The sequence below is a fragment of the Geotrypetes seraphini genome, chromosome 11, assembly GCF_902459505.1.
Source record: "Geotrypetes seraphini chromosome 11, aGeoSer1.1, whole genome shotgun sequence".
NCBI classification, from domain to species: Eukaryota; Metazoa; Chordata; class Amphibia; order Gymnophiona; family Dermophiidae; genus Geotrypetes; species Geotrypetes seraphini.
The window spans coordinates 36,737,078-36,763,621 of record NC_047094.1 but is presented as its reverse complement, the minus strand read 5'-3'; the positions used below and the strand labels follow the sequence as shown (position 1 = coordinate 36,763,621).

At 40.5% G+C, this 26,544-nt stretch overlaps 1 protein-coding gene and 1 long non-coding RNA gene across 9 annotated transcripts in view; one reads left to right on the top strand and one right to left on the bottom strand.

Annotated features, from left to right (window-relative positions):
- Positions 1-26,544, top strand: part of CIITA (class II major histocompatibility complex transactivator) — a 118,982-nt gene that overhangs the window by 70,090 nt on the left and 22,348 nt on the right. For 6 of the 8 annotated variants that reach the window (XM_033914684.1, XM_033914686.1, XM_033914680.1 and 3 more), the window contains 8 exons: positions 1,361-1,399; positions 1,612-1,740; positions 8,282-8,350; positions 9,823-11,533; positions 13,966-14,139; positions 15,958-16,014; positions 16,798-16,878; positions 22,961-23,044. In XM_033914684.1, coding sequence (XP_033770575.1) covers positions 1,361-1,399; positions 1,612-1,740; positions 8,282-8,350; positions 9,823-11,533; positions 13,966-14,139; positions 15,958-16,014; positions 16,798-16,878; positions 22,961-23,044 — 2,344 coding nt within the window. The remainder of the gene's footprint in view (positions 1-1,360; positions 1,400-1,611; positions 1,741-8,281; positions 8,351-9,822; positions 11,534-13,965; positions 14,140-15,957; positions 16,015-16,797; positions 16,879-22,960; positions 23,045-26,544) is intronic. The other 2 variants (XM_033914687.1, XM_033914685.1) reach the window with 1 other exon arrangement.
- Positions 1,242-25,632, bottom strand: LOC117345678. The gene is made up of 3 exons (XR_004536485.1): positions 25,535-25,632; positions 17,729-17,917; positions 1,242-1,763 (listed from the first exon to the last, which is right to left on the bottom strand). It is a non-coding gene; the product is annotated as an uncharacterized LOC117345678 (long non-coding RNA).

Below are 26,544 nucleotides of genomic sequence, written 5' to 3'. Positions count from 1 at the left end.
AAAAGACGGACGTCTGGTAACCCTACTTAATTGGCACTTAACACCTCACAATTGGCTTTAATTGGACTTAATTGAAAGATAAGCACCTAGTCCAAAGTGCTTACCAAAAAGTGAACGTGGTTTGGAAATGGATCCATCTGAGGGCAGATATTCTACTGTTTTCTCAAGTACGGTCCCTGGGTTTGTCATGGGGAGGTGTGTGGAATATGTTGTTGCCCAAGGCTTCTTTATTGGCTAGAAAATGTATTCTTTTATAGTGAAGACAAACTGATATTCCTACCCTTATACTCTGGAGAAATGAAATGTTTACAATGCTAAAAATGGAATATTGGGATGTTAAACGAGGTGCAAGGGGGTTAGTGGAGACGGTACAAAGAAATTTGGTCACCTGTATGGGATGGGTTGTCACAGAGCCCATAGTGCTCTTCTGAATTCTTGATGCTGGAGCTCTTTGGCGAGGGGGAGGGGAGGTTCAGTTTTCTAGTTCTTTGTTCTTTTTTATTATTATTATTAGAATTTTAATAAATGTATCCAAAAGCATACAAGATATGGAAATCCAAGAAAATACATATATAATCTTACATTATATAGAAATTCCATCAAGCCCTCATCATCAGGAAGGGAGTGCATCAACTATATAAAAGAAATATAAAAAAGAAAGAGAAGGATAATCTATCCTTACGTTTATAGACGTTTTCTTATCATTATCTCCTCAATAGAAATGCAGTAACATTTCAAAAAAACAAAAATTGGAAAATCATTTTCTGTGCAGTTTAAGAAATTGTTCTAACTGAATAGTTTTTTTAGGTGGGCTATACAGAATCGGGCCCAATTTGTCTACTCAAGAAAGTAGTAGCAGCCTATCCTTCACCATGAGGGTCATTTACCAACAGCTGGTCCCCTTAATGGAAAGAGACGTGATGGCTGTGTATATTCCATTTGCTTTCTCTACTTGGCCACTAGTGGAGTTAAGAATAGGGCATTTTAGATAACTGCTAACATTTATTTATTAATTTGGACTGAATCCGGTCCATGGTGATGCATATCAGGGTTATAAACTTTCAAACATTCAAAAATACTCAAAAAATTAAATATAAAAAAAAATTGTTGGTTCATTTAGAACAGGGATCTCAAAGTCCCTCCTTGAGGGCCACAATCCAGTCAGGTTTTCAGGATTTCCCCAATGAATATGCATTGAAAGCAGTGCATGCACATAGATCTCATGCATATTCATTGGGGAAATCCTGAAAACCCGACTGGATTGTGGCCCTCAAGGAGGGACTTTGAGACCCCTGATTTAGAACGTTGGTGTTAACCTTGACGTCTTTTCTTCTCGTTTGCCCTTCATCTAACATCTCAGAAGCGGCTGCATCTAGAATTTCTGCTGTCATGCTATCTGGTAAGAGTCTATCGCTATTGTTTATGTTTGAGCTCTTCGCTTCCTGAAACTTACATTTTTGGCTCTGCGCATTAACAAAGCAGTGATAGTCAATTAAAGCTGTAAGCAGATATAGCCCGAGCTTTACGCATTTCAGAGTTCATTCTGTGCAAATGGTTTGTGCAAGACATCCAATCTTGGGTTTGTTTGTTGTTTCTAATCTGGCTGCACAGGAGACACCACTGTGAGTAGCACTCTAGCATCACCGGATGGAAGGGCCTCTCCCAGTCCATTTGCTCCTTCAGCTGCCGACTTGCCGAATTTACCAGAACCTGCCCGTGTGGATCATTGTGGCTTATCAGGTACAGTAAGAGGCAGCAGAAACCTATTTTCCAAAGAAAAATGATGAGAACTGTTGAGAAATAAACGTTATCCTCCAAATTCTATAAATGGCTCCCAAGATTAGGCATACAATTGGGTTTTTATGTTTGTTAGTATTTATAGACTGCACTTCGCTATGACATCAATGCGGTTTACAAAAATATATAAAAGAAAAGAACGCCATTCTCAAAAGTAAAAGCTAAAAGTAAAACAATGGTTACGTGGCTGCATCTATTCTTATCTCCCCTCTTTTTTCAACCTTTCAAAGTCCTTTAGATCATTGTAGTCTTATTAGAATGTTTATTTTCTTTTTTTTTCTTTTTTTATTTCTTTATTGATATTTTGAACTTGACAATGTATACATTTGAAAAATCGAAAAAAAAACAAAACAACTATATGAAAATACACTATTAACATCAGAAATATTACAATAAAAATTTTAAATCCCTTCTTAACCTATAACAGTAATGATATTATATTATACTCATCAATATTATAGAATATTATGAAATTTATACCTCTAAATAAATAATACACCCCCCCACCCACCCTGGATGTGCAAAGGAATCTAACATAAAGAAAAAGGAATCACTTTAATTATAATGTGACAAAATTAGTTAATGGACCCCAAATCCCCTTAAAGGATTTAACAAACCCTAAACGCTCTGCCATAATCTTTTCATATTTATATGTTGTACATACAGTTGCCCACCAAAAACTAAAATTAATCCTAACATGATTTTTCCAATTAGATGTGATCATTTGAACCCCTATTCCTGATAAGATCATGAAAAGGCGACTATTATTTCTATCCAAAGTGGGTTTATCATGCAGAATCGTTCCAAAAATTATTGCTTCATATGTCAAAGGAATAGAGGATTGAAGAATATTATTAATTTGCCCCCAAATCGACTTCCAAAAGCCAAGTATCAATGGACAAAAAAATAAAAGATGATCCAAAGTCCCAATATCAATATGACAATGCCAACATCTATTAGATTTAGAACTATCTACTTTATTCAACCTAACTGGAGTCCAAAAAATTCTATGTAATAAAAACAACCATGTTTGTCTCATAGATGCTGACATTGTACATCTTAATCTCCAAGTCCAGATTCGTGGCCAACGAGAAACAGAAATATGTTGTTTTAACTCGATACTCCAAATATCTCTAAGACTATTTTTTAGTTTTTTATTTAAAAATCCAGAAATCAATTTATACCACTGGGCAGCCTGATGTCCTATTAAATCTGTTTGGTAGCAAAGGATTTGCAAGCTAAAATAAGTTTTCAAATTTTTCCATTCAGGGAACCCCATCTGAATAGCCTGCTTCAACTGCAAGCACCTATATTGTTGAGTGTTTGAAATACCAAATGAATGCTGCAGTTGTGAAAACTCAAGCAGATTACCATTAGAAATAAGATCATCTAATGTCCTAATATTTGCCTGCATCCAATTCTTCCAAGCGATTCCAGCACCGCCTATTTGAATCTTGGAGTTTAACCATAAGGACTGTAAAGTAGATTTCATTATTGGTACCTCTGTTAATTTATCAATAAATTTAATAGTTTTCCAAGTATCCAATAAAATTATATTGTCCTTAGCATATTTATGAAATCTGATACTTAATACATGTGGAAGTCTCATAGGGGACACCAAATTCCGTTCCAAATATAACCAATCTGGTTGATGATCAATAAGCTCAGGGAGGATCCAATACATACCTTGACGCAATATATAGGCTTGATGGTACCTATAAAAGTTTGGAAAATTTACCCCACCCTCCACAATTGATTTTTGCAACGATACTAAAGCAATTCTTGGTTTTTTCCCAAGCCAAACAAATTTTGTCAAAATATTATTTAATTTTTTGTAAAAGGACTCTTGAAAATAAACTGGTAACATACTCATTTGGTAACAAACTATAGGCAAAATCATCATCTTTACTGTTTGCACTCTCCCCCACCAAGAAATATGCAAAGGATTCCATTGCTCACACAATTCTGTAACTTTTAGTAATAAGGATTTTTCATTTACCTTCATTATTTCTTCCAATGTACTTTTTATCCAAATTCCTAAATATTTTATTCCATCTTTCTTCCAACTAAACTGAAACGAATCAAATAAGCCTTTTATACAATGTACATTTAGTGGAAGAATTTCTGATTTATTCCAATTTATTTTATAACTTGAAAATTTTCCAAATTTATCAATCAAATCCAATAAATGTGGAATGGTTGACTCCGGATTTCTCAAATGAATCAAAATATCATCTGCATAAGCAGAAATTTTATATTCCCGATCTGCATAAGGAATACCTTCTATCTCCTTTGATTGTTGAATAGCTAAAAGTAGAGGTTCCAAAACAATATCAAATAACAAAGGAGATAATGGACAACCCTGTCTAACTCCCCTTTCTAAAAAGAACCTTTCTGAAAAAGTATTATTTATATATAATCTAGCAGATGGGGAGCTATACAGGGATTGAATCATTTGTATAAATCGAGAACCAATACCAAACCAATCCATTGCTTGATACATAAAAGTCCATTCTACCCGATCAAATGCTTTCTCTGCATCTAAAGAAACAGAGAAAGCCGGATCTTTCATATCCTTTGTTAAATGTAAAATATGAAAAGTTAATCTGGTGTTATTTGAAGAATGTCTTTGAGCAACAAAACCTGTTTGATGCATACCAATAATATAAGGGAGAGCCTTATTCAAACGCAAAGCCAATATTTTAGCTAACAATTTCCCATCAACATTAATCAAAGAAATAGGCCTATAGTTTGAAACCAACATGGGATCTCTGTTTGGCTTAGGCAAAACTATTGTTAAAGCTTCTGCCATAGTACCTGTAATACAACCTTTATTTAGTTGAAACTGATATAATTTGAAAAGATGGGGTAACAAAATAGTTTGAAAAGAGTTAAAAAATTCTACCATATATCCATCACTTCCTGGAGCGGATCCAACTCTAAGGGACTTTAAAGCCCTCTGAATTTCTTTTTGTGTTATAGGTGCTTCGAGATTTTCTTTCATATGATCAGGAACTTTAGGGCCATTAATCAACTTTAAAAATTCAAAACCATCTTTCTCTTTATTAAAATAATGCTCAGAAGAATACAAGCTTTCATAAAATTTCAAAAATTGTTGTAAAATATTTTTAATTTGAGAATGAATTATTCCATTATCATCTGAAATAGCCATTATATTAGCTTTCCTTTTTTTTGCTTTTAAATAGTTAGCTAGTAATCTTCCCGCCTTATTTGAGGTTCCATAATACAATGCCTTATAGGACACAAACTCCGTTCTAGCCAATTGTGATGATATCTCATTGTATCTAAATTTTACTTTTAGCAAATTCTGATAAATACTTTGTTCCCATTTTTCCTTTAATTTAATTTCCAATTTTCTAATATTTTGTTCTAAAATTAAAAAATCTTTATTTAATTGTTTTCTAACATATGCTGAGTACGAAATTATGTGTCCTCTCAAGGTAGCTTTAAAGGCATCCCATAAAATTTCCTGAGACATTTCTTCTGATTCATTAAACTGAAAAAATTCACTTATTTTTAACTTAAATTTTTCTATAAAATTGGAATCTGCTAGCAATGTATTATTAAACCTCCAAACAGGTCTATTATTTTCTTGTTCATCTATCTCAAAATCAATCCAAATACCCCCATGATCTGAAAGTATAATTGAATCTATATTCGCCTTCTTAACCTTCTGTACTAAATTATCTGAAACGAAAAAATAATCAATTCTAGAAAATGATTTGTGAACATGGGAATAAAATGAAAATTCCTGATCATTGAAATGAAAAATCCTCCAAATATCTTTTAAACCACAAGAATTTATCAAATTATCTAATCCTAAAGATTTTAAAATTTTACTAGGCTTTTTATCTAAAATAGGGTCCATTACTGCATTAAAGTCCCCTGCCAAAATTAAATTGGAGGAAGATGATGGTAAAATTATTTGTTGAAGGTTTTTAAAAAACTCAGATTGATTCAAATTAGGTGCATAGATATTGAACAGTATCAAGGTATCTTTCCCTGAGCTCATTTTTACTTGGACCCATCTTCCGAAAGGATCCATAGATAACATAGTAAAAGTAGCCATACATTTTTTATGTATCAAGATAGCCACACCAGCTTTTTTGCCTACAGCAGGGGCAAAAAAACACTGTTTAACCCAACCCCCTTCCAGCTTACTTGATTCTAATGCAGATAAATGAGTTTCTTGCAGGAAATAAATATCTGCCCCCTGTCTTTTAAGAAAAGATAAGGCTTTCTTTTTCTTTATAGGGTGATTGAGTCCATTAACATTCAACGAATACATTTTAAAATACATTTATATTTATATTTATTTTAAGGAACCAAAGAAAATGACCTGAAATGATTTTAATTCTTATATATAAATTATCCCAATTACACATCCAATTACCCTCCCTTAAAACCCCTATATACCCTCCCACACCCATCCCCCATAACAAATATAAGTGAATGACAGCACACATAAAGACCAGGAAATCGAAAGAAATCCCCAACCAGCAAACTATCAATTCATACTATAATAAAATCTTAAAATAATGAATTCAATTAAAATCATTACTTAAAATTACCATAAAATGAAATCTTGAAAATAATAAATTATATTATATAACTAATATCATTTTTCATTATAGACATTAAAACTTATTATATAAAATTTCCAACTTATCCAAACAAAACAAAAATCACAAAAATTAATAAATACCAAATATAAAAAACTAAATGAATAAATAAATTAATGTTTATGATTAATAGATACCCAATAAAATATTAAAATAATAAATATTGAAATATCATCTATTCTCTATTTTATTTCTTCATTACTCTACTAATTGTCATTTTTCCAGGTACTTTAGTTAGATTGTGAGCCTTCGGGACAGTAAGGGAATTTCTAAGTACCTATTTTACTTATAATTTTAATGCACCCTATTGTCTATTTTTCTGTAAACCGCTTAGAATCCTAACGGAGTTTAGCGGTATATAAGAAATAAATTACATAAATTACATTACATTACATGGTTATATAATAGCGTCACTTATGTGTGCAACTTACTCCCTCCTTTACAAAGCTGCGCTAGCGTTTTTAGCGCTGGCTGTGGCAGTAACAGCTCGGACGCTTATAGGAATTCAATAAGCGTCATAGCTGTTACCGCTGCAGCCTGTGCTAAAAACGCTAGCGCGGTTTTGTAAAGGAGGGGGGTTCATTTGCTAATTAGGACTAAATTGGCATCTAATTGGCAATTATGTATCGATGATAATTTGCTGACCAGGAAAGGTTAGCGCATAGATAGAACCGCTATTCTATCTTTATGTGCTAGCTGATGCCCAGTTAGGTCCTGATTCTATAAACGGCACCTAAAACACAGGCACCGAGGAACGCTACACATAGTGCACGTTAGTCTTAAGTTAGGCGCTGTGCATAGAATCGTGCTTAGTGGCATCTAAAGTGGATTTAGGTGCCTGAATCGTTGGCACACCCTATTTATTGCCAGGGTTTTCATGGCCTAAATATTGACGCTTAAGTCCACTTTAGGCATCTACATGCCAAATACGCTCACGATTCACCCCTAACCATGCTTACTTTCTGGTAGATGCCTTGGGTTAGGCGCCTACCCAGAAAACCAATCTATTCAATGTTGCATACTAGAAACAGCCCAGCACTGAATACCTGGGGTCAGCGCTGGCAGTTGACAATCACCATGCTGCCTGCCACAAGCTGAAAATTACCTGTCTAATTTTTATGGTGTCCATTTCCGGTGACCCGTCAAATGCGTGCCGATAATTCCGCCCCAATGTTTGCACGCAGCACAAATGGAGAATTATTTTGCCTAACTTTAAATGTGAGAAATAAAATTTTAAAAATCACTCTCTCTTTGACTGGTAACCAATGCGCCTTATATAATAAAGAAGTGACGTGACCCATATATTTTGGCCTTTGAGAGGAGTTTAACTGCAGTGTTTTGAAATAATATGTAATCTTTGTAACTCCCTTTGAGTAATTCCTTGATATGATGCGTTACAATAGTATAGGTAAGAAGTCATAAAAGAATGGATCTCAGCAAGCAATTATTAGCATTAATTGATTTTAATTTTAATGTATATAGATATTGGTGTGGAATCTGCGCCTAAAATTTACCCAAGGCACAAAAAAGGGGGCATGGAATTGGAAGGGTCATGGGTGGATTGGGGGCTTTCCTCAAAGTTACACATGTAATTATAAACTAAGGAGCATCCATGCCTAACTTTAGGCACAAGGTTTTGGACCACATTTCTGCTGGTGCAAATGGTTGCATCTAAAATTAGTTGCAGAAGCATTGTTCTATAAAACCATGCCTAATTTTAGGCGCCATTTATAGAAGAGCACCTAGGTGGGTTTTTTTCTACACCAGTTTGTTAGCCACATATAGAATTCAGTCCCATGTGTGTATTTGAGAGGATGGTAATTTTTACTTTTTTCTTCCAGATTTAGACATGTCTGGCCATCAGACGCAAGCATCCCTGCTTAATTCGGAGAAAGCTGTTGAAATACCAAGTGAGTCTGAACCCTTGTCTCCTTCATTTGATTACCATCCTAGACAAAGATAATAAGCTGTTGGGTTTAGATCTTAAAGTGAGTTGCTCATAGAATTCCTATGAGTGTCGGCGCTGTTACCGCCGCAGCCAGTGCTAAAAACCGTACTATAGTTTTGTAAAAGGGGGGGAGGGAAGTTAGGAGCATAAATCCTTTTAATATTGGACCCTTAGAGGGCCATAATCAAAAGAAACATCTAAATCTGATTTGGACGTAGAGCGCTAGTCACCCAAAGTTGGCAGCAGCAAAATGTCCATTCTCAAAGTACCTGTATGTCCAAAATATTTTTTTCCAAAAATCTTCTTCTACATCCAGCCATTTGATTGTCCAGACCGCTAGTATGTCTATAACACATTCTTGTCCAAAAAATCATCCAAGTCCCATATGCCTAGAACAAAACCTTTTGGACATGGGAGGGGCAAAGTGATGGACTGGCTACACAGATATGGCAACACAGCAATGGAGCACCTTACAGGGCACTGCTGTGAACTTCCCAAAAAGGGTGCCACATAAACATCTCACCAGAACTTATAGGTTATGGTGAGCCCCCCCAAAACTCATTATACCCTCCTGTCTACAACCCCAAAAGCCCTTATGGCTGCAGGTGACACCTATATGGCAGTACAGTAAGGTTTGGGGGGGGGGTTTGGTGGGCTCACACTTAATACCATAAATGCAGTGGTTTAGAGTGGCTTATGGGCCTGGGTCCTTCTCTCTATGGTTTACTATCCGACCCCCCAGAGTATTTAAGCCACCTCTGTGCAGCTCTACTAGGCTTTCTTATGCCAGGTGCTGATGTTCCGGAGACAGGTATATATGTTTCTTTATGGGAGTGCGACGGAGTCAGTGAACATGAGGGTTGGGGGTGGGGGAATCTTTACTTTGTCCCTTCAGTGGTTATCTGGTCACTTTGGTTACCTTTGGGGCAATTATATCTGGTTTTAGATCACCTAAGTCACAACGTATAAGTTCCATCTAGGCAGCTTTGTCAAACTTTTGATTATCCCTGCAGGACGACTAAGTTTAGGTTGGCCCACGTCCTACTCAAATCCCGCCCTCACCACTCTTCCAGAAACGCTTCTTTCAGCTCTGGGCTCTCAGCAGGATTCAGAGGCCTAAAAAGTCTCCGGATACATCTAAAAACCCAATTTGATTATCGGCACTTGGACGTCTTTTAGGTCATCCAAGTGCCAACTTGGGCAGGTTTTTAGACATATTTTTGTTTTGATTATGAGCCCTTTAGTTTCCAGGGCAAATCCCTTTGAAAATTCTACCTCCCCTTCCCTCAGGTTTTTATAATGCTATATTTACAGGTAATTTATTTTCCAGGAAAAATATTATACTCAATTTTGTCATGGTAAACAAACACCATAGATTAATATTGTGTGCACCTTTATTCTGTTTCTCAATGCAAAATTTTTTTTTTCTCCTAGAATCTGTAGACACTTACCATACTTTACTCAAGGAACATTTCAGAGACAAATGCAAATTTTTGACGAAAAAGGACAACATCACTCTCGACAGTCTTTATACTGAAGTGAGCCTGGTGGAAAGCCAAATTAAACCCAAAACTGGGAAAAGTGCAGCTAAAGCTGTAGAGAAAGAGCTCTGTCTTTATGATTCTTTCGAAAGAGAAAGAATGGCTATTGATAAATCTGATCTGTTTAAAATGGCAAGAGGAAAGCAGAGAGAGACAAAAAGGATTGCTTTGCTGGGACAGGCTGGAACGGGTAAAAGTGTTCTTGTAAAGAAGGTGTGCCAAGATTGGTCCAGTGGAAAATTTTCCGAGTTCACATTTGTCTTTCGGTTCAAATGCAGAAAAATGAACCTCCCCGGAAGACGCTATAGTTTAAAAGACCTGCTTTTCCAGCTATTTCTTAAGCCACAAGAGAACAGTGAGGAAGTTTTCAAATATATCCTTTGCAATCCTGAAAAGGTGCTTCTTATTTTTGATGGCTTCGATGAGCTTCAGGATGCTGATGGCTTTGTGCATTGCTCTGTTGGCCTTTCTGCAGACCAGTCACGCACAATAAAGGAGCTATTTGCAGGACTTCTCCAGAAGAAGTTGCTCCGTGGTTGCACCATACTAATAACAGCCATGCCAAAAGATAAGTTCAGTCATTACCTGGCCAGGGTGGACAAAATTGTTGAAACGATTGGGTTTTCTCCACCCCAAATTGAAGAGTACTTTGAAAAACATTTTAAAATGTCGCCTCATTGTACACATGCAGTGAAACTGATCAAAGAATGCCAATATCTGTTTAGTTATTGTTTTAACCCATTTCTATGCAACCTGATCTGTTGTCTTTGCAAGAATAAGTTTCATGCAGACCAAAAACTGCCAGTAACTTTAACCAGCCTATTTTTAAAGGACCTTCAGCAGACATTGGTTGATACTACAGCGAATCCTACCAGTGACCAAGTAGGAAATCAGCAATGCATTGCCAAGCTAGCCCGCATAGCCTTGACCTTTGGTCAAAAGCATCAACAGATCTTGAGATACAACCAGTTTCCCTCTGAGGAAGTTAAGGACTTTGCTTTGAAATATGGTTTTATGCTGCCATTTTGTACTCATCCAGAAAACGGTTGTAAAGAACTTGGGGGGGTGTTTTGTAACTCCGTTGCTCAGACATTTTGGGGGGCACTGCATCTAACATTGTCAACAGATGTTAAGGACAAAAACTTCATGAAATACATTTCCTTAGAAGCCAGAAAGAAAAGACCCCAAGATAGCTGGCAAGACATGGTCCGTAGATTCTTAAGTGGGCTCCTGTTCCTGAAGATTGAGTTGTACCTAAATTTTAGCTCGAAAAGCAATATCAAGAGCATCATAACCAGGAAGCAAAAAATTGTGTCAAAATACTTGAGAGAATTGGAGACAACTGAACTCGGCCCATCCAAGTTGCTTGAGTTGTGCCATTGTGTGTATGAAACACAAAACAGACACCTCATCCAACATCTGGCTTCTACACTCCCTGCAGAACTTGTATTTCTGGCTACACGGCTCACACCACCTGATGTCTTTGTGCTGCAATACATTTTAAAAAGTTCTACAAAGAAATTTTCTTTAGATTTAAGAAATAGTGTCATTGACCTCTATGGATTAAAACAGTTGGTAAATGTTGACAACGTTGTATTATTCAGGTTAGTAGTTTTGCATGCATTTTTATAGGGAAATAGAAATTGAACCTTGTTTCTAGTAGTTTTTTCCCCATTTTTATACCTAGCAGCAAATCCTTTTATTAAAATAGGATCTTAATTTGCATAGAGCGCATTCTTGTTATCACATAATCTTATGTTATTGCATGGGGTATTTTCTTTTTTTTAGGAGAGTACAGGCAGAGATGATGGCAAAACTAAACTTTAAAATGGGGATGACTTATTCAAATCATTATTGGGCTATTGTTTAACGCAGAATCATTAAAAGGACAGCTGCCTAGGATGCAAAACTTTTTTGGGGGGAGGGCACAGCTGCTACCATCAAAGTGTGCCCTCAGTAGTGCAACTCAAGGTGATATAGATAGATTCTATCCTCCATGAGGGAAAATGATAACACATAGGACCCTCAAGGAGCAGAGATTATGTTGCATGTATCTGGACCACGTCCCTGCCCCACCCCTCCAAAATTAAATAGCATGTTACATAGAAACATAGAGTATGATGGCAGAAAAGGGCCGGCGGCCCAACAAGTCTGCCCACTCAAGAACCCTCCCTCAGCAAATTTGCCCACTCTAGAATCCCCTCTCCCATGAGAATCCATCTTTTAAGCATAACTCTAGTAACTCCACTTGTTTGTCCCAACGTCTCTTGATGTCGAGCATGTTACTGGCCTCGACTACTTGGTGTGGAAGACCATTCCATCGATCAATGTTGTGCATTTCTTTCACCCCTGCCCTCTTCCCTCATAGGAAGTAAGCATAGGATAACCTCCTGTGCTTCTACCTCATTCCCCACAGCAGAGGGAGATGCTATGTGGCTGCCATATTAAGGAGGACTAGGGACAGGATTACTGAGGGTCGGCGAAGGGGAGAGAAAAGGGAGACTAAGTGATGGGTTCTAGTGAGGGCTTGAGGACCACTGCAGGGATCAGGGTTGAGGCTAAGGGATGATATTTTGGGTGGGGAATGAAGGACCATTGGGAACATAGGAAAGGGATAGAGAGGAGGAGGTAGGAGGCTGAGAATTGAGCAGGATGGGGAAGATTCAAATAATATGGCTAAACTGCCTAGTTATGGTGCTGGTTCAATAAGCAGATTTAATGATATTGAGTAGGGGTGCCCACACTTTTTGGGCTTGTGAGAGCCACTTTTAAAATGACCAAATCAAAATGATCTACCAACAATAAAATTTTTAAAAACACAAAGCACACTGTACGCAGAGAAAATGTTAATTATCATTTATATTCTGGGGTTTTTTCAAAGAGGTCAAGGCAGATGACTCTATGCAATGTCACCTCAGTAACAACTAGACAAAAATAGACAAATATACCCCCCTCCCTTTTTACTAAACCGCGATAGCAGTTTTTAGTGCAGGGAGCTGCGCTGAATGCCCCGCACTGCTCTCAATGCTCATAGGCTTCCTGCGCTAAAAACCGCTATTGCGGTTTAGTAAAAGGGGGCCATAGTTCAAAATATAGACAGCAGATATAAATTCTCAAAACGGACACATTTTGATCACTAAACTGAAAATAAAATCATTTTTCCTACCTTTGTTGTCTGGTGATTTCGTGAGTCTCTGGTTGCACTTTCTTCTGACTGTGCATCCAATATTTCTTCCCTTCTTTCAGCATACTGTATGCTTCCTCTCCTCCAGACCTCATTCCCTCCCCCAACTTTTTCTTCCTCTCTCCCTGCCCCATCCCCTTTCTTTCTGTCTCCCTGCCTGCCCCCCTTTCTTTCTTTCTTCCTGCCTTCCCCCAAGCCACTGCCGCCGCTATCGGGGAACAGGCCCCCAAGCCACCACCGCCCCAAGCTTTCCCTGCTTCCCGACGCAGAAGCTCCGGGCCAACCAGCCTTCCTCTCCCTGACATCAATTCTGACGTCGGAGAGGAAGTTCTGGGCCAGCCAGGCAGCGACATCGGGGAGAGGAAGGCTGGTCGGCCCAGAGCTTCTGCATCCTATTTACGGGGTCGGTATGCAGGTAGAACGTGAAGGCAACGCGAGTCTATCACGGGAGCCCGGGATGAGCTCCGCGATTGACTCGCATTGCCTTTGCGATCGAACTTTTAGGTACCCCTGATATTGAGAGTATGTAAAAGGTTAGATTTATTAAAATGCATTTCCACGTTAGCATCGACTAACATGCATTAACGTATGTTATTAACACATGTCCCTTTTTGTGCAATGGGATTTATTTACTCATAGCTTGCATTAATGATTATGCCTTAGCTCACAGTAATTCTAGCCTAAAATAAAATAAGCTTAAATTAGAACAGCTCTATTTGATGTATTTATTATTTATTTTTTTCATTTGGATTTAGTTTACACCTTTTTAAAGTTGCATTCACATACACTAGTAATTAGGAGTTATAACCATAAACAATATGCTACATGGTCTGATATTTTGCAAATTTGCAGAGCTCCTCTCAGTGACACAGTCAAACTTTTGGAGTCGTTGCAAGAAACAGGGGAGCATGAGCTTCTGAGGCGGTCCATTGAAAAATTCACTATTGATCCATTCAAGGCCAAAACTATGAAGGATATCACTGACCTTACTGCTCTTGTTCATGTTCAGGAAAATATGCAAAAGGGGTAAGATCCATGGTGTAATAATTAAAGCCTTGAAAGCTAGTTTGGTCTTTGAGCTCATGCAAATAACTAAGAAGAAGGATATTATTCTAAGAGGTAAATATTCAGCTGATGGTGGTGAACATTTCTTTAGCTGCCATCAGTTTTATGTCCCGATATTCAATGCCGGGCCATGTCCAGTCATCAAATATTAGTGCATCTGATTAGCTCTGATGCAGTTAAGGACGGTATTCAGCACTTAACTGCCTAAGCGGAGCCAGATAAAGATATGACTGGGTTTTACATGGTCCAATTTAGCAGCTTAACTTAGGCAGTTAAATGCTAAATATTGGCATTTAACTACTTAAGTGCTGACTCCACCCCTGAACCACCCAGAAAATTGCTGACTACAGAATTAGCGATTAGTGCTGATATTCAGTGGCACTAATCGGTTAAGTGCCACTAAATATCGGTGGACACAAGTGATTTAACCGGCTAGGAAGCTGACTGCATAAATTGCTTGGAATATCAACCAGTAAGTTGCCTCAGAGCAATGCTCAGACAGTTAAAATTCAGATGTTTATAATTGCTAGAAGTTGTTTGGTGATTCTAACACAGGGGTGTCCAATGTCGGTCCTCGAGGGCCGCAGTCCAGTCGGATTTTCAGGATTTCCCCAATGAATATACATGAGGTCTATTTGCATTCACTGCTTTCATTGTATGCTAATAGATCTCATGCATATTCATTGGGGAAATCCTGAAAACCCGACTGGATTGCGGCCCTCGAGGACCGACATTGGACACCCCTGTTCTAACAGTACCCAGAATATATTTTTATTTGTGGCTAACTGTACAGTAGTTCCATTCATGAAAAGCACCATCAGTTGCTTTATAGCAGGGATCGCAAAGTCCCTCCTTGAGGGCCGCAATCCAGTCGGGTTTTCAGGATTTCCCCAATGAATATGCAATGAAAGCAGTGCATGCACATAGATCTCATGCATATTCATTGGGGAAATCCTGAAAACCCGACTGGATTGCGGCCCTCAAGAAGGGACTTTGAGACCCCCTCTGCTTTATAGGCAGAATTATTATACCACTATGGGCTCCTTTTACAAAGGTGCGATAGGGCCTTAACGCGCAGAATAGCGCACGCTAAATTGCCTCGTGCTAGCCGCTACCGCCTCCTTTTAAGCAGGTGGTAATTTTTCAGCTAGCGCGCGCTATAGCGCGCACTAATCTTGTGCGTGCGCTAAAAACGCTAGCGCACCTTAGTAAAAGGAGCCCTATATTTACACAAATTTGGACAAGAAGGCCATATAGTAATGAAAATGCGGCAAACCGCACAATTTGTCATTCCTAACCACAGAATTCAGCGAGGCATATTGCAGGGAGATTGGTACTTAATCCACTGAGTATTCTTATTAACTCCTTGGGCTATGGGGTTTAGCCTTACTCTGAAAGATGCCAACAATTCAGAGGTTATATCACATTTACAATTTGTGGATGCCCTGAAACTCTACAATGGGCTGCCCATTCATGGTAAAAAGAGTTTAATGCTGAGTTCCAGTCCCAGAGAACTATTTCCGAGAAAACCTTTAGCACAATACATGTACAAAGTTACTCCTCCCATGCAGCAGGTGTAACTTTGAGCAGCAGCTTTCTGGGGACTATTTCATAAACACACATATAACACAGGCATAATGAGCACCTATATGTGCCTTTCCTGTCTAGGTGATCTTTTATCATTTTATTTACTCTTGTCATGTATAGCAAATAGATATTGTTGTCCAATAATAGCAAATTACAAATATATGCAATTGTTTCTCTATTCTTTATTTGTAGTGTGCAAGACATCAATGAAATCCCAGCTATAAAAGCCCTGAAAAAGTTGGAATTTACGTAAGTGCAGTGCTGTTTCATTTTACTGTAATATTGTTATGGAAGTTACTTAGAAAATAATAAGAACATTTGCACAAAACACATAAACCTTTTCCATTTGAGACTTGCCTCAACTACTATAAATTATTTAGACCCTCCAAACCAAACCGTTCCCAATATCTGTTAGTGTTTTACCTTGCAAGGCATAAAGGCCTTTTTAATTCAAAAGTAGTATTGTACATATTTGAACAAGGTCAGGCCAGCGTCTCCATGGCAAATGCTGTGTATTGAGAAGGGCTCTAGTTCAATTCCTTAACCAGTACCACCCCTGGGTTAGCTATAGCTAAGGATGCTGCAGAGACAGTCTGGCCAGAATTCAGACTGCAGGAGACTACCTTCCGCGGTCAGTGGCATACCTAGATATTCAATTCCGGCCATATCCGGCTACCAGCATTGAATTTCCAGGTTTAGTTCAGCTGCCGAAGATTTAGCCGAGCAAGCCGATAATCATTGGCTGGCCAGCTAAAGCTAGTGGCCCAGAATAGACATGCTTTTTAGGTGGGTGTATCTAGCTGCTAGACTTAGCCAGTGACCCAATGAATATTGGTGGGCACCAGCTGTATTGTAGGAAAAATAGCCAGTTACTGGCCAATTTGCTGACCAGGATATTGGTGCTTAGCCAGCTTAGGGGTATTTAGCTGGCCGAGAGCTGTTCCCGGCTGGCTAAATACCACTGAATATCAGCTGGAAATGGTTTAGAAAATTTTTATAGATTGACACATATAATGCAACTCTTTTTTTCAGACTTGGTTCAATTCATGGCCCTGAGGGATTCCTGAAACTAGCTGAAATTCTTCCAGCATTTTCATCTCTTCAACATTTAGAGTAAGTCAGTTTGCAGAACTGATTTAGCCGTATGCTAAGATTGAGTAGGAACAAATGCTGGTGATACCCATGTAGATGCTAAAATGAACCAATAATGAAGGGTTTTTATGATATGATCAGAAGGCGCTTTCTTATTCTTTCTAAGTATTTATATAAACGTATACATGAGTCTCTGGTTGCACTTTCTTCTGACTGTGCATCCAATATTTCTTCCCTTCTTTCAGCATACAAACACACAAGCAATAACATATACAAACACACATCCATACATAAAAGCACACAGACATAACCAGACCTCACACATCCATACAAAACAGAGAGGCACACAAAACCAAAACAGATATCCATCTATATCTATATCTTTCTATCTGTATATTTATACTCACACCAAGACACACACAATGTAGATTAAAACACAGATGGGAATGCATGTGCACATACATTCACTTGTACACACATACACACATGTACAGAGGTTGTAAAGAATTCCATGGGCCTCAAAGGCAGTATATTAAGTACTGTAACAGCCGCAGCCCGGTTACCCAAACAAGAGTCACACATGCTAACAAGCAGTCTGGGGAGGTAGGAGAATAAGCTTTTATTTACACAGAATTAGGGGTCTGTTTTCCTCACATATCTCCCCTTGCAGAAACCCACTGCTTTCCCAAAATACACTGCCCCTCTCAGTTTAGTTTAGTCAATCCAGAGTTCTGGGTGACAGTCCTTCACGTCTAGCCAGGAGTACAGTTCATGCAACCCCACCTCTGAGAGAGAGTTTTAAAATGCAGCCTTTTTACTTATTCCTGTGTAAACAAAAAAAACCCCAACCTTCAGTTCAGTGGGTTCCTACCTCAGTTGAGAATAAGTTACAGTTCTCCTCTGGTCCTCCACATCCTTCCTTCACTCTGGGATCCCTGGTTCTGATCCTGGCTCTTCTTTTTAAACTTTTCCCCTCTCCTGAAGTTGTTTCTCTTTCTGAGCTGTCCATGCCTTTCTTCCAGCTGGCCAGGAGGGGGAGTGCTGGAGCAGCTGAACTAACCTGAAGGGGAGAATGTGGCACAGTGGTTAAAGCTGCAGCCTCAGGACCCTGAGATTGTGGGTTCAAATCTATGCTGCTCCTTGTGAGCTTGGTCAAGTCACTTAATCCCTCCCATTGCCCCAGGTACATTAGATAGATTGTGAGCTCACCAGGACAGACGAGGAAAAATGCTTGAGTACCTGAATAAATTCATGTAAAATCATTCTGAATTCCCCTGGGAGAACAATATAGAAAATTGAATAAATAGTGTGAAAAGTTTCAGCCTCTGATAACCAGAGCTGGTATTGTGACATCACAATGCCTCATTCCACCAATGCCTAAGAGCCAACTTCATCAGTGATATCACAATGGCTTGATTGTCCTATACTTGGCTCACTTTTGCTACATTATGATTTCTAGAGTGGCGCAGTGGTTAAAGCTACAGCCTCAACATCCTGAGGTTGTGGGTTCAAACCCACACTGCTCCTTGTGACACTGGGCAAGTCACTTAATCCCTTCATTGCCCCAGGTACATTAGATAGATTGTGAGCTCACCAGGACAGACGGGGAAAAATGCTTGAGTACCTGAATAAATTCATGTAAAATCATTCTGAATTCCCCTGGGAGAACAATATAGAAAATTGAATAAATAGTGTGAAAAGTTTCAGCCTCTGATAACCAGAGCTGGTATTGTGACATCACAATGCCTCATTCCACCAATGCCTAAGAGCCAACTTCATCAGTGATATCACAATGGCTTGATTGTCCTATACTTGGCTCACTTTTGCTACATTATGATTTCTAGAGTGGCGCAGTGGTTAAAGCTACAGCCTCAACATCCTGAGGTTGTGGGTTCAAACCCACACTGCTCCTTGTGACACTGGGCAAGTCACTTAATCCCTTCATTGCCCCTGGTACATTAGATAGATTGTGAGCCCACCAGGACAGACAGGAAAAATGCTTGAGTACCTGAATAAATTCATATCAACTGTTCTGAGCTCCCTGAGAACAATATAGAAAATGGAAGAAATAAATAGTGCCACAGAGGTCATAGCTCTACTGCCCTCTACTTACCACCCTAGCCAACAATTTAACCATCCCCTCTAACTGTAACCCCTAGTCTGGCATTCTGTTTGTCTGTCTTGATTGTTTAGATTGTAAGCACACTCGAGCAGGGACTGTCTCCTTTGTAACTCTGCATAGCACTGCATAAGTCTGGTAGCACTATAGAAATAATTCATAGTAGTAGTAGTAGTAGTTGTTTAAGTGCAATTGAATACCTGCTCTAGGACCAGCCACTATAATTTCACCAGGCAAGAACCTCTTCTCAGCTAAATCATTTTAAATATTAACCTTGTAAATTTTAATCCTGCCCAAAGCACACCCCCCTTGAAACTTCTTCATTGATGGATCTCCATGTGCACTTTGCAGTTTTCTGAAATCTGTGTTTAAACATGTGTTTTACACATGTAAGTGCTGCTATGTACAATACATGTGGATGTGTTTGTAGATTAGCACTCCCCTCCCCCGACACATGCTTAAAAGGACCAGGTTCATCCTCCAATACCTTAACTCCTTTCTCTTCACACACCTTAAGAACATAAGTAGTGCCTCTGCTGGGTCAGACCAGAGGTCCATCGTGCCCAGCAGTCCGCTCACGCGGTGGCCCATCAAGTCCAGGACCTGTATAGGAATCCTCTTATCTATACCCTTCTATCCCTTTTTCCTTCAGGAAATCATCCAGTCCCTTTTTGAACCCCAATACCGTACTCTGTCCTATCACACCCTCTGGAAGCGCATTCCAGGCATCCACCACCCTTTGGGTAAAGAAGAACTTCCTAGCATTGGTTCTGAATCTACCCCCTCTTAATTTTTCCGAATGCCCTCTCGTTCTTGTAGTTTTCAGAAGTTTGAAGAATCTGTCCCTCTCCACTTTCTCTATGCCCTTCATGATCTTGTAAGTCTCTATCATGTCCCCTCTAAGCCTCTGCTTATCCAGGGAAAAGAGCCCCAGTTTGGCTAATCTTCCAGCATATGAAAGGTTTTCCAGACCTTTTATCAATCGCGTCGCTTTTTTCTGAACCCTCTCGAGTAACGCCATATCCTTCTTAAGGTATGGCGACCAATATTGGACGCAGTACTCCAGATGCGGGCGCACCATTGCCCGATACAACGGCAGGATAATTTCTTTCGTTCTGATTGTAATACCTTTCTTGATAATACCTAGCATTCTGTTTGCCTTCTTAGAGGCCGCTGCGCACTGTGCCGACGGCTTCATTGTCTTGTCCACTATTACCCCCAAATCCTTTTCTTGAGTACTTTCACCTATTACCAGCCCTCCCATCGTATAGCTGTACTTCGGGTTTCTTTTCCTTACATGCAAGACTTTACATTTCTCTACATTAAACGTCATCTGCCATCTCGTCGCCCACTCTTCTAGTTTATTCAGGTCGCTTTGTAAGTTTTCACAATCCTCTTTTGTCATGATCCACTAAATAGTTTGGGGTCGTCTGCGAATTTTATTACTTCGCACTTCGTCCCTGCTTCTAGATCATTTATAAATACATTAAACAGCAGTGGTCCGAGTACCGACCCCTGCGGAACACCACTCGTGACTCTCCTCTAGTCAGAGTAGTGGCCCTTCACTCCTAACCTTTGCTTCCTACCCGCCAACCAATTTTTGATCCATCTATGTACGTCTCCTTCCACCCCCATGGTTCTTTAGTTTCCGTAGTAGGTGTTCATGGGGTACCTTGTCAAAGGCTTTTTGCAAATCTAGGTATACGATGTCTATGGGGTCACTTTTATCCATTTGTTTGTTAATTCCTTCAAAAAAGTGCAATAAATTCGTTAGGCACAATCTTCCCTTGCAGAATCCATGTTGGCTTGTTTTTATCAGTTTATTCCTTTCTAGATGCTCATCGATGCTGTCTTTTATCAGCGCTTCTGCCATCTTTCCCGGAAACGAAGTCAAACTCACTGGCCTGTAGTTCCCCTGGTCACCTCTCGATCCTTTTTTAAAGATGGGCGTAACATTAGCTATCTTCCAATCATCCGGGATTACGCCTGTTTTCAGGGATAGATTACAAACCCGCTGTAGTAGTTCCGCTATTTCCTCCTCTAGCATCATTATATCCTCACCAAACCCACTTCGTTCAGCCCTAGTATCCCTCCTCTCCTTCCTTAACAAGGAAGTATATCCCCATGCTCTCTCCCCCCAATTCTCCCTCATCCATTTTTTGTCCAGATTTTACTGTTCCCTTTCCTCTCTCCACTATCCTCTCCCCAACATCCACCATCTGTCTGCCTTCTCTTTTCTTGCCCCAAAACAACCCTAAAATACCTGTTATTCTCTTCTCTGCCCAGCAGTTGCTTCAAATTCCCTTTACTATCACAGTTCCTTTGTTTATGTTTGGTAGCTAGGGATGAGAGACAAATTCAATAGGCAGTGGTTTGAAGAGATGCTGATTCTGAACAGTGGTGTAGCTAGGGAGGTTGGCCAGGGCGGTGGCGCCTGACATCGATGCGCCATGGGCCCCCCTCCCTGCTCTTCCCTAATTCTTGAGTGCTTCTGCTTGAGCACCTCCCTCCCTTGTACCTCTTGAAACATTCACCAACGCAAGCAGCATCTTCCACCTACTGCTTGCACCGGTCTCAACTCCCTTCTGAAGTCATGTCCTGGACCTACAACCAGGAAGTGATGTCATAAGGGAACCGAGGTTGGCATGAGCAGCAGGTGAAAGATGCTGCTCGTGCCGGCAAACATGTAAAGAGGTATACAGGGGGTGGAGAGGAGGCACCGGCTCCCCCATAAAGACAGTGCCTGGGATGATCTGCTCCCCCCTAGTTCTGAATGCTGACATGTACGACCAGATGAAAAATCTTGCCAGACACTAAAAGTTTCTGTTTAATAAAACATAGGTTAGTAATTCCTCCTCTAACCTCATTCAAATCCAGGTAAAAACTTACCGTAGGTACTCGAATATAACACATGCACATATAAATCAAAATACCATTTTTGCCGCCCTTTTAGGATTTATATTCCACCATTCCTCCTCCTCCCTGTGGTGCCCTACCACCCTCCCAGCAGTGTCCCTCCTCCCTGCCATCAGTGCCCCCATCCACAAATTGGCAGACTTCTGCCACTGTCAGCACATGTGCATGCAACCCCCTACCCCCCCCCCCCCAGACCAGCAGCATAGCATTTCCTTCTCTCCCTCTTCCCCCCCCTCAAATAGGCTGGAGTAACCATCCAGTCCTACCGTGCTTCGCTAGTGGTGTAGCAGCACTTTGGGACAAGAATAATTCCCGCTCACTCCTGTCCATGCTCTCTCTGCGGTGAAAATGGCTGCCGAGCCACATTGAGTCACCATATTTTCTTTGCTCAGTGTTTATTAGCGATTACCTCATTTGCAAAAACCTTCTAAACCAAAACTAAACGTGTGTGTACAAACCAGTGAATTGTCTAAATAAATCAAAACTTAAATCATGTAATTCTGATGTAATTGTCAATATACAATGAGCACAGAAAATGTGGTGACTTAATATGGCTCTGAGGCTTTTCCTTCAATTAATACTCGTAATTTGTTAAAATATTTCATGTTATTTAGGTCATTACATTGAAGCTCTGAACACTACTTGTATATTATTTGAAGAGTGAGTGTAACATGTGATAGGCAATTCCTGTCCCTGAGTACTGCGAGCCATGTGGGTTTTCCAAAATATCCACAGTCGGGAGAGGCCTTGACATATGGTGGAGGCATTGTATGCAAATTCATAATCATGCATACTTTAGTGTGGATGTTTTGAAAACCAGGCTGGTTTGTGGTACCCAAGGAATGGAGTTACCTAAGTTCTAGTGCAGATTTATTGTAATCCAAATTGATCTAGCTATGTGTGCAGCAAAGCGCAAGTATTTATGGAAAGTAAATGCTCCAGGTTCATCTGGTTTTTCATGATCTCTGTGTCATGATCTGCCTTTCTAATTACCTTGCTTTCTTATATTGAGCCATCTGAAAAAGAAAGAAAAAACGACCTTGTTTTCTGTTTTATTAAATCTGGCAGCCTAGATGAGAACAACATTGGAAACAGAGGAGTGGACAAGCTGTCTGATGTGTTTCCAAAACTAACATTGCTGAAAATGCTGAAGTGAGTATCACATTAACAGAAAGCCCTTTGGTTCTATTAAAAGGACTTTTCTTAAAATCCATCCTCCCAACGTCTTTAAAATCATGATGTGACAGAAAATAATAGAGATGATCCAGTGGCGTAGTAAGAGGGGGGGGGGGGGCGGCCGGACCGCCCTGGATGCCGGTCTTCAAATGAGCGCTAGCACTTCTCCTCTCTGCCCACTCCCGCACACCTCTTGAAATGTTCACTGGGGTGAGCAGAATCTTTCACCTGTCCTTTGTGCTGGCCTCAGCTCCCTTCTGACATCACTTCCGGGTCGTGAGAGCAGGACGTGACATCAGAAGGGAACAGAGGCTGGTACAAGCAGCAGGTGGAACATACTGCTCGTGCCGGCGAACATTTCAAGAGGCATGCGGGAAGAGGTGTTCAAGTGGTGAGGGGCAGGAGGTGCACAGTGTAGTGGGGAAGAGCAGTGGAGGTGCACGGAGCAGCGATGCTGGGCGCCACCACCTTGGACACCAACCTCCCTAGCTATTCCACTAGGCAAGTCTATAAACTGGGTGCTAAAGCACACTCACTATGCACGTGAATCCTAGAATACTAGATCCTGTGTATGAATGTACGCATGCACCCATGTAAGGGCTAGCAAGGATAATCATATTTGCAGAGTGTAGGCAGGGGGCAGGGAATGGTTGAGACATAGGTAGGTGCTGCCAAGAACATCCCAGGCTGGAAACACACCCTGTGCAGCATGCCTCCAAACACTCCACGCCACCCACTGGATCAAGCTAGGGGACCCAATGGACTCAGCACAGTTGCCCTGCCACCCTTATGCCCTGTATGATCATTGCCTTACCATGGCCCTGGAGGCTCCCGCCCATGCATGTCCCTGCCACATATAGGTGCTTGGATCTCTGCCAGTTCTAGAGCTGGTGTAACTGTGGGTACCCTACATGCTAGGTTCATCGATACTGGGTCACACTAGTACTCTATACAGATCTTATGGGGGCCTCAGTTCCACTGTAAAATAAGCTTCTACCACGTGTCCTCAAAGTCTTAAATGAAGGCATCCACTTATAGAATTGCTCTGATACTGCAATGTTGGAAAAGAAGAATTAAGACTAGGAAAGAGAAATGTTAAAAGCAGTAGGCTGCTACAATGGCTAATGTTCTTTTTTTGGAGGGGGGCAGGGGGATGTTATATGAACTTAGCAGTTAGGTATACAAAGCGTTGCAGCAGGGCTACTCAGTTCTGGTCCTCAACGTCCACAGGCAGGCCACATTTTCAGGATATCCACAATGAATATGCATGAGACGGTGCATGCAAATCTGTCTAACGAATATTCATTGTGAGTAGTCCATACCTTAACATAGATAGATTCACCATTTGTCCTGTTTGTCTTTCATAATTAGATTGTAAGCTTTTTCGAGCAGGGACTGTCTCTTGCATGTTTAACATACAGCACTGCATGCTTCTGGTAGCGCTATGCAAATAATAAGTAGTAGTAGTGGTAGATATTCTGAAAACCTGAACTGCCTGTGGATCTCAAGAACCGAAACTAAGTACAGTGGTGCCTCGCATAACGAACGCCTCGCACAGCGAACGCTGCGCACAACGAACTTCAGGTCTTGCTTCCTACAACGAACTTCGTTTCACACAACGAAGTCGCCCGAGCTGCATCCTTCCGCGCAGGCACTGCGCTTAACTGCCCTCTCTCCGCCTGGCTCCCTGTGCAGTGGCGGACCGTCGGCTCGCAGGGGCCCGGCGCCTACTGCTGATGCGTTGGGGGGGGCGGAGCTACTCTCGCCGCTTCCCCGATGCTAGAAAAAAAAAAAAATGAACAGTTAAGTCCCAGTTTTTGCCGCTGAGACTCTGCCCTCTCTCACTGTAAAATTAGACTCTACTTAGTCTGTCTTTAAATTTAAAAAATGTGTGTTGTTTTAAAAAACAATTATGTTTTTAGATGTATCTAAATAAAAATAATAACCAAAAATTTATCTTTTTTTATGTCATCTTAGCATATTTTATGCTACAGAACGAATTATTTTTTTTAACATGTATTGTTATGGGAAAACGCGTTTCACATAACGAACTTTTCGCATAACAAACTTGCTCCTGGAACCAATTAAGTTCGTTGTGTGAGGCACCACTGTAGTCCTGTGCTACAGCACCTTAAAAGCAAAGCCAAGCATACAAAATTCTAAATGTCAGCGTCTTGGCTGAAAGCTGCTTCTGATCTGCTGCAAGATGTCGTGTGATAGCAGCTCTGGGAGGTGACCTGTGGATTTCTTCTGTCATCAGGACTTTTATCAGAAGCAGGGCCAAGAGCACAAAGCAGGACTCCCCATGGATGTTTTTAAAGAGTATTGCTCTAAATGAGCCATCTAATCCCCTACCCCTTGAGGCTGTGATTTTGGAAAAGTGATCTAAGCTATTTTTTTTTTTTTTAATACAGTCCTCTTTCATAGCATTAATGTAGTAGCAGCGCTGCAGTGAAGGGACCTGACCTGTTTAATGTGGTGCTGGCATGAAATCCCTGTGGTGATGTCACTGTAACTTCCATATATGGAACTGCATTACTGCAGTGACAGCAGCCTGGTTGCCATGGCAGTAGTACCCTTGGAATCAATTACAAGCGCTGGCCTAAAAATGAAAACAAAAGGGAGGACTGCTTAGTTTCTCAGATACTGTTTCTAGGGCAGAAAGCCCAAGTCAGTGGCGTAGTAAGGGAGGGGCGGACCACCCCAGGCGCCGTCTTGCTAAAGGTGCAGCACCCTTCCTCCTCTCCGCCTTCCTGCCCCTTGCCTTCCCCCATACCTTTATCACTTTCCCGGCGCGAGGTTGCTGCCCGCTTCAGCATTGGCGCGCTCTCTGACGTCCCTTCCAGGACCCGTGCCTAGGAAGTGACGTCAAAGGGCGAGCTGACACCGACGTGGGCACACTGCTTATGCCGGAGAATTTATAAAGGTACGGAGAAAGGGCTGCCGTGCACTGGGGTGAGGCATATGTATCACCAGCTGTGCAGTCTAGAGTGGAGGATGTTCCATATGAGGAGAAACTAGGGAATAATAATAAAAAGCTGCCTATGGTAAGCGATTTCAGGAGTCATTTAACAAGTTTTGCATTTATTTTTTATAGTAAATAAAATTTTTTTGGCACCCAGACATTCGTAGCACAAAGGACTAGGGCTCCATAATGCTTAGAGAGCAGCATTCAGACTTTGCACTGGGACAGAGTCCATGCCAGACATGTGCAGTCATTAGAGGGCAACTGGCTCATTAGAACTCCTTAAAAAATTTAGCACGCGCTAAGGACCGGATTCAGTAAATGGTGCTCAAAAATGGGTGCTGAAAAAATGGGCACTAAAGGCGAAACTCTATAAAAGGCGCCTAACTTAATTGGTATATTGACTTCAATTATGAGCTTTAACAAGCTCATAATTGAAAAAAAAAAAAAAAAATTAATTGGGTAATAGGTGCCTGTCTTCGTAGGTGCGATTCTAGAAAAGATAGGCATC